At 43.6% G+C, this 8,331-nt stretch overlaps 1 protein-coding gene across 1 annotated transcript in view; it reads left to right on the top strand.

The window, feature by feature from the left end:
- Positions 1-3,571: 3,571 nt before the first annotated feature.
- LOC119410799 (ras-related protein Rab-1B-like) overlaps positions 3,572-8,331 on the top strand; it is a 6,475-nt gene continuing 1,715 nt past the window's right edge. The window contains exons 1-5 of the mRNA XM_037677720.1: positions 3,572-3,585; positions 4,503-4,575; positions 4,651-4,746; positions 7,241-7,336; positions 7,419-7,550. Of these exons, the coding sequence (XP_037533648.1) occupies positions 3,572-3,585; positions 4,503-4,575; positions 4,651-4,746; positions 7,241-7,336; positions 7,419-7,550 (411 nt within the window). The remainder of the gene's footprint in view (positions 3,586-4,502; positions 4,576-4,650; positions 4,747-7,240; positions 7,337-7,418; positions 7,551-8,331) is intronic.

Consider the following 8,331-nt stretch of genomic DNA (forward strand, 5'->3'; position numbering starts at 1 on the left):
CCTGGTTGTACTTCCTGTATACCTTGTGTGTACTTCCTGTATACCTGTGTGTACTTCCTGTGTACCTGTGTGTACTTCCAGTGTACATTGTGTGTACTTTCTGTATACCTTGTGTGTACATCCTGTGTACCTGTGTGTACTTCCTGTGTACCTTGTGTGTACTTCCTGTATGTCTTGTGTGTACTTCCTGTATGTCTTGTGTGTACTTCCTGTATACCTGTGTGTACTTCCTGTGTACCTGGGTGTACTTCCTGTGTACTTGGGTGTACTTCCTGTATACCTGTGTGTACTTCCTTTATACTTGGGTGTACTTCCTGTATATTTGGGTGTACTTCCTGTAAACTTGGGTGTACTTCCTGTATACCTGGGTGCACTTCCTGTATACTTGGGTGTACTTCCTGTATATCTGTGCAACTTGTCCTGAAAATCTGTCCTTGCAAGTAAAAACCAGCTAAAAATCTTCTCCTGCTGTCGAGTGTGGCTCCTTTTGAGTAAGTGAGATAAAGCGAGAATATTTTTCTCCAACAATTATTTTATTTATTTTCTAATTAAACAACAAAATCTTACTTATTTGTCCTTCAGAAAACCAACTGATGTGTTCGTGCTGGAGACAAACTAATCAAACCTCCGAGCTGTACGGGTTTGTTTTTTTATTGTTCCCGCCCTCCTTCTTGCTTTCCAACCTCCTGCCTTTGTTGATTTCCTTCTCCTTGTTTCGTCTCCTTCTCTTGGTCCCTTCCCCCAGTTTTCCCACCTCTGTGTGGCATTGGGAGCTCAGAAAACCCTGCTGCTGCCGTGGCAACAGCTACGGCGCCGCCTCCGCCCCGGCAACAGGCCATCATCAGGGCCGCCGACCTTTGACCCCAGCACAGCTGCTCAGCCATCGCACGTCCCCTCGGCCCTCGGCTATCGGCTCGTTCCCGTGACCAAAGGGTCACACACGGGAGCCGACGCTGAACAAAACAAATCCCCAGCTCTGAAAAAGAGGAGGAGAAACTGGAGAGGGGAGGAAGAGAAAAGGCAGGGGATGCTAAATGGAGAATTAAACGGGGGAAAAAGAAAAGAAAAGCAACAAACAAAAAGAATGGGGAGAAAACAAGAAACAAAGGAGAAATATTTAGATTGATTTAAGAAATGCTTGGCAAAAAATAAATAAAGTTGATGCAATGAAAACAAAAACAGGAGCGGGACAGACTGATCATGAGTGAAGACACAGAGACAGACGAATGAATAAAGGAGACAAAAGGAAGAGAACGAGGAGATGAATAATGTTTAGGTTTATTGTCATATGCAGATCAACACAAGGTCATCATCTCGTCTCGACTCGCCAAATAAACACCAAGAAATACCAAAGCAAGGCTGGTGAAGATTCTCAGTCATCCAGGACATGACGAGTTCAAAAAACGTTCAAAACAAAAACAACTGGACTTTATTTGTAACAGAAGACCAAAGCAAGGCGCCAAAAGTGAAAAAGAAAGGAAGAAAAAGAGAGAAAACGTATCAAGACAAGTTAGTTTTGGTTCAAACAGTTTAAGGAAAGGAAAGAAAGATTAAACAGGAGCAGAAACCGTGGAGGAAAATCCAAACTTTGAAGGAAGATTTAAAATAAACTGAGAATAATGATCAAAACGCAACATGAGCAACTTCAGATCAAAAAGAAACGCTGTCCACGAGGAGGAGTCCATTTCACGTTTCAATAAGTGGTTTAACGACTCCGTCCTGGACTCATTTGGATCATTGTTGGAGCAGCTCTATTACGTTCATTCTGAAATTTTGCATTTGAAAACTTTAATTCCTCTTTTTTCTGTAGGTAAATCGCTTTTGTCGGATGATTGTTTCCTCTGGTATCGGATGCTGTGCAGCTGGAAGGAGTTTTACTGAAACCTTTTTATTTTTGGACATTTGTTACGATGCGTAACCAGAACAACAAGGTGGTTTTCTACAACTGGGAGCAGCTGATTAACATCTCACAAGCTCATATAATATCTCAGCTATAGCTCCAAATCCTAGATGAGTTGAAAAAGGAGGTGCCATGGATGCATTCCCATCTACCTGGTGGCGGCGCTTGAGTGCCTGACCTCCGAGATCTTGGAGGTGGCGGGAAACACGGCTCGTGACATCGAGAGGACCGGACTCGTCCCTTGACACCGGCATTTCTATCTGCAGGGACAAGGTGCTCGGCAGGCTGCTGGGAGGAGTGGCCATCGCTTGGGGAGGAGATCTGTCCAGTACTCAGGCAGTCCTGCTCCCCAAGATGTCTGCTGGGTCCAGGTGGACGGATCGGCATCTGCAGCTAGTTTCTTTGGCTCCACTGTGAGACGGACTGCTGCAGATGCAGACAGCATCTAGAACAACTCTTTAATGAAACCAGGATGAGTCACAACAATTTCCCTTTGGGAGTAATCAAGTATTTGTGAGTTGAGTTGAATCCACGGTCCAACCATCACTTCATGAGTTGATCCAACACAAAGCCCTGGGTACCAGCAGCTTCCTCTGCAGGGATCAGATGTGCTTCTGCTTCTGTGTCCGGTTCACTTGAGACACTGGGACGCCAGTCCACTCAGGGGACAAGCGCGCTGTCCCCTGAGTGTCCATCCAGGACCAGAAGAAAACAACATGATGGATTGTTTGGTGACATCACTGAGTGAGGAGACTTAAATATTAAGCAGCCACATGGACTTTTGGTTTCTTCTTCTTGTCTTCTGAGCAGAAGCATCACCATGTAGCTTTCTGAGTGGATCGCTCAACTACGAACACGTGCACAGGTGTGCACAGGTGCGCACAGACCATCCTGAAAAGGAAAACTTCGAACAGCTCTGCTGCTCAGAGATCAGGAGCCCGGAGACGAGCCGCCGCTCCTCCTCATCCAAAGATGTCGACTGAGGTGGAGGTTTCTGGGAACGTCCCACTGGAAGGAAACCACGAGGCAGACCCAGAACTCCCTGCAGGGACTCTGTGTCCTCTGAACCTCCTGAGACCCCCAGGAGGAGCTGGGGAGTGTTGCTGAGCAGAAGAAGGTCTGGGGTTCCCTCCTGGACCCAAAGGTCCCAAAACTAAAACGAATAAAAGGAAGAAATGAATGAAACCTTCTTTAATGTTTCCGAGGGAACAACTTCCTGCTGGTTGCTACAGTTGATCAGGTGACAGCAGACGTGGTCAGGTGGTGTGTGTGTGTGTGTGTGTGTGTGTGTGTGTGTGTGTGTGTGTGTGTGTGTGTGCGTGCGTGGGTGGGTGTGTGTGTGTGTGTGTGTGTGTGTGTGTGTGTGTGTGTGTGTGTGTGTGTGCGTGTGTGTGTGTGTGTGTGTGTTTGTGTGTGTGTTGGCTGCAGGTGCTGTCCTCAGTGTAACCCAAGCTGAACCTTATCAATAAATAAAACACGTGAAGCTCCTGAGGCAGAAACCTACAGTTTCTTCTGCCGTTTTGTCGTCTGGAGGACACACACACACTCACACACACTCACACACACACTGACCGGCTCGTCAGACGAGATCCATCCAGAACATCTGACGTTGTGTTTGTCTAATTTCAGGAAGTTGATTGGATCTTGTTGTGCGGAGCGACCTCGCCGACCATGAATCCTGAGTAGTAAGTGTTCTCCTGTTACTGTGTGTTACGCTTTAGATTAAGTACAAATATTTGTGCAGTACACACTGAAATACACAGCAGAGGCTGCAGATGAGGACAGTGAGGATGGAATTTAAAACGGTGAAGCAGCCGGGCCTTGTTTGTTGTTGTTTGTTGTTGTTTGTTGTTGTTTTTTGTTGTCAGATCAACAACCTTCAGAACATTTAATGAAATGCTTCAGTTCTGTGGTTTCACACCAAGACAATCCAACTGCTTCTATTGACTCAGAATCTGTTGTAACTTCATTGTTGTTGGATCACTAGGCCCCTGGGGATGATGGGTATTGTAGTCTTTTGAGCATGTGTCAAACTCAAGGCCCGTGGGCCAGATATGGCACTTGTTACCATTTTATCCAGCCGGTGATTTGACATTTAAAATGAATCAGGACGGCCCACCTCTCTGAGACAGGTCAAATCTCCATCTATTCTTATTTAACACAAAAACAAAATAAAAAAATGAACTTTAATGCAAATTTCTTGTGACAGTGAGTAAAACTTTGCAGCCAAGAAGATGGTTTTATTTTTTTTAGTAATCTTAATATTTTATTTGTTGATGCCTATGAAATGTTTACTGGTGAACCTGCAGTAAACACGTAGTTTGTTTTTATTTTTTAATTATTGGCTATAACGTTGGATTTGTACTGTATGTAGGATCTTTTATAGATAAAATGATGGATGGCTATAAAATATGGAAATACGTCTTAGGGAAAAATATATTTTTGTTTATACCTGGAGAATTTGCCATATTACATTTAAAAACCAAGGTCACTTTATGTGTTTTATTGATGAATATTGACAGATTCTGGTCCTCAGCTGGGACCAGGTCCTTCGTCTCTGGTTTTAAAAGCTGCCATCTCACTTCTCGCGTGTCTTTTTCAGTGACTATCTGTTCAAACTTCTTCTTATCGGTGACTCTGGAGTTGGGAAGTCCTGTCTGCTGCTGCGCTTCGCGGTAGGGATGGTTGAGACCCGTTTATTTTATTAATATGCTGTAATTGGAGGTCTAACTGTGAGCCACTTGGTGCAGGATGACACCTACACCGAGAGCTACATCTCCACCATCGGAGTGGACTTCAAGATCAGGACCATCGACATGAACGGAAAGACCGTGAAGCTGCAGATTGTGAGTTTAAAATAAACCGTTGGTGTGATGGAAAGAAATAAATTCTTGTTTGGATGCCCCATCATGTTGGCTGATGAACTTTAAATTAAATTTAAATAGCTGATGTAAACTAAGCGTCCGAGTGCCCTCTGAGGGTTGCAGGAAACAAAGAACAGCGCAGATGTTTTGGATCAAGGTGACAAAAACATGACTCTCATTTCTATGTTGTAAAAAAAAAGTGAGTTAAATTAAAAGTAATGGCACATTTTTCATTTATCCATTATTCTGTCACAATTGTCAGATAAATCCTGCAGCTTTAAAAGAACCAAAATTAAAAATATAAATAAATAAATACATGAAAATTTTCTGCCTTCATCCAAAACACAAGATTTTTACTTCAAATCCTGGCATGAAAGGCAGCAGTTAATGTGCAATCCTTCAAAAACTGCTCATTTAATGTCGTTTGAACTGGTCTAACTATATTTATTACAAACCAAGTTCTTCAAATTCTCTGGTTGTTCAGAGTTAAAGCAAACGAGAACAGTTTTACAGAAGCTGTCATGTTGTATTTTTGGAACCAGAGTCTGTGCACTAGAGTTTTGGGGCTTTAAGCCCCGCCTACTCTCACACACACAGTCATGGTGTCACATAGGCCTGTCACGATAACAGATTTTGCTGGGCGATTAATTGTCTCAGAAATTATTGCAATAAATGATAATATTGTTGGAAATGTGACAATATCACATTTAAGAAGAAATGTTGTTTATTTGTGTGTAGTACCTTTTTTTTTACCACTGGATGGCAGTATAAGACCATTTGAACCGAAGGATGGATAGTGAGGGAGCGAGCAGCGTGCCTCTTTAAGAAAAATGGGAGGGAGGCCCCTTGACGTGACATGGGCTGTCTCTCTTTCCTTTTTTGTTTGGTTCTAAAAATGGCAGATGCTCGGCGTGGTTTGAGCTTTTTAGTGTTGGAGGGGTTCTTCCCTCCGCGTGTTCGTAGACCGGACCAGGCAACTCACAGGAGACCTCACCTTAGTTTAAGAGAATTTTTATACACACCACAGTTAAAGCATTACGAAAACAAAAGTCCGAAATGCATTTCAGGAGACGATAGCAGCGTACTTCACCTGAGGAGTCGCTCTGTTCAAGATTGTCTGACGCTACTTCCTGTTGTAGGATAATATAAGCCCTTCATGAACCCGCCTGCTCCTCGGAGGAGGCCCTTCCCCTATTGGATGACCATCTAATCAATCTCTGGTTACCATGGCAACCACACCATCATATTTCTTATCTTTCAAGTAAAAACTAGTTTGAACTGGCTTTTGGTGCCAGTCTCGAAAGTTACCTTTGTTCTTTGTTTCTGTCTACAGAGAAACAAGTTAGTGGGCCCCTCCTTCCTGCTCAGTGCTGTACTACATGAAGAAAACAAGTATTCCAACTCTATCTGATAAAATATATTAGTGAGCACAGTTTATAAAACACACAGAAATAGATATATGATGTGAATAAAGTATAAAATATATATAAAAAGTGAACACACGGTGTCTAAAGTGTCCAGTGAATAACACAAACAGCCGGTCTATTCATCTTTAGCGTAGCATTTTTCACACAAAGCTTTTATTTTAAAAAATCAGTAAACGAGTTCTCAGCTTCTTTTTGCTGAGAAAAACAACTTTTTACACAAAGGCACGAGTTTCAACTGTGAATTTTTGGAGCTTCCACAAAACGGAGGTTTTCTTCTAGAGGTCGGCCTGTTAGCTTAGCTCGTAGCTTAGCTGCTTTTAACGATCCAGAAACGTGATTTTGGGTCGTTAAAACGGATTTTAAAGAGAAAGAGAGGGGTCAGTGAAGAACCGGAGTTGAGCCTTTTCTCATCCAGTGTCTTCAGTAGAAAGAGAGAGACACGAAGAAACGGTAAAGCCGATAAATGAAAACGAGGTCGATAATTTTCATTTATCTTGCGATTAATTGATTTATTGTTTATCGCGACAGGCCTAGTGTCACATGACCTTTTCTTTAAGGCTTGTAATAACTACTTGTAGCTCAATGTGTTACCTCACAGAGCTGTGAGTGTTAGCAGTGTTTCTGACAGAGTGACCGGTGAGCCGCGCAGACACATTTGGAACGACCAGTTTATTAAATATAAAGTCCATTTTTGTCTGCAAGCTTAAAAACCTGCATCTTTGGCAGCAATCCAAATTTGTTGTGAAGGAAATCTTAGAAATGAAGATTAGCAGACCGGCTTTTCAATAACTACCGGTATGATGTTTGCTGGCGTAAATGTTGGACGACAGGTTTTCCTGCAGACAGGTTGAAGATGGAACGACTCGGAGACTATTTCAAGAGAAAGTTCGTTGCACAATTTTAAAAAATTGTTTAAAATTCAAGCGACTAGATGCCTCCGACTCCCGTGAGGACATTAGGATCCGAGACATGTCGCAGAACGCTTGAAGACTCCCTCATAAACATCAACCAACCGTCTGACGCAGTGTTGTTTGTCTGGACGTCCTCAGTGGGACACAGCCGGTCAGGAGAGGTTTCGAACCATCACCTCCAGCTACTACCGAGGAGCGCACGGCATCATCATTGTGTACGACGTCACCGAACAGGTCAGAGACTTTATCTCGCCTGTTTCTTAAGAAGTCTGAAGATTAAACTCAGAGCTTCTTGTGTTTTGCGTCCTTCCCCCAGGAGTCCTTCAACAACGTGAAGCAGTGGCTGGACGAGATCGACCGCTACGCCTGCGAGAACGTCTCCAGGCTGCTGGTCGGAAACAAGTCCGATCTCGTCAGTAAGAAGGTGGTGGACGCTGCCACGGCTCAGGTAAAACCTGTTCCTGTCTAAAAAGCAACGCAAGGCTGCGTTTGCATTCTTTAGTTAAGGTTACCCCCCAGTGAGAATTGTTCAGGAAAACGGAAACGTTCAGGTGTTCAACCAAGAAGAAACTGAACATGGTTTGCTTCAGGTTCTTTTTCAGGTCGTGTGTAAAAGTGTAAATAAAAACAGAATGTGTGAATCTCCATCATCTCCAGTTCATAATCTGATCCACAGATTAGAAGAATCTGATGAATCTCCGAGCTCAAAGGACGAGGCTCTCAGGGGCCACACTTCATTAGAACCAGACCTGGTTCTGGTTTTGTACTGGGCTCAGGAACACTTCCACAGATCATATGAACACAGTTCATCCATAGATGCTGCTTAAAGCTCTATCAGACAAAGAAGAAGCCAGATGTGAACATCATCCAGAACGGCCTCTGGACCAGAGCTCGTTTCAAATGGACTGAGGTGACGTCCAGAACTGTTCTGAGGTCAGACGGATCTAAATTTGAAATTATTTGCAGAAAACATGGACGCCACATTCCCCATACTAAAGAGGAGAGGGACCATCCAGCCTGGTATCTGCTCTCAGTTCAAAAGCCTGCCTCTCTGATGATATGTTGGTACATTAGTGTCTCTGGCATGGGCAGCTTATACATCTGGAAAGACTCCATCAACGCTGGAAAATATAAACAGGTTTTAGAACATCTGCTCCCATCCAGCAGAGAAGATCCAGGACTGAAGGACAGACTGGTCTGGTCTGAATGAGACCTCCAACATCTGCCCT

Source organism: Nematolebias whitei, chromosome 6 (genome assembly GCF_014905685.2).
Source record: "Nematolebias whitei isolate Nwh7 chromosome 6, NemWhi1, whole genome shotgun sequence".
NCBI lineage: Eukaryota > Metazoa > Chordata > Actinopteri > Cyprinodontiformes > Rivulidae > Nematolebias > Nematolebias whitei.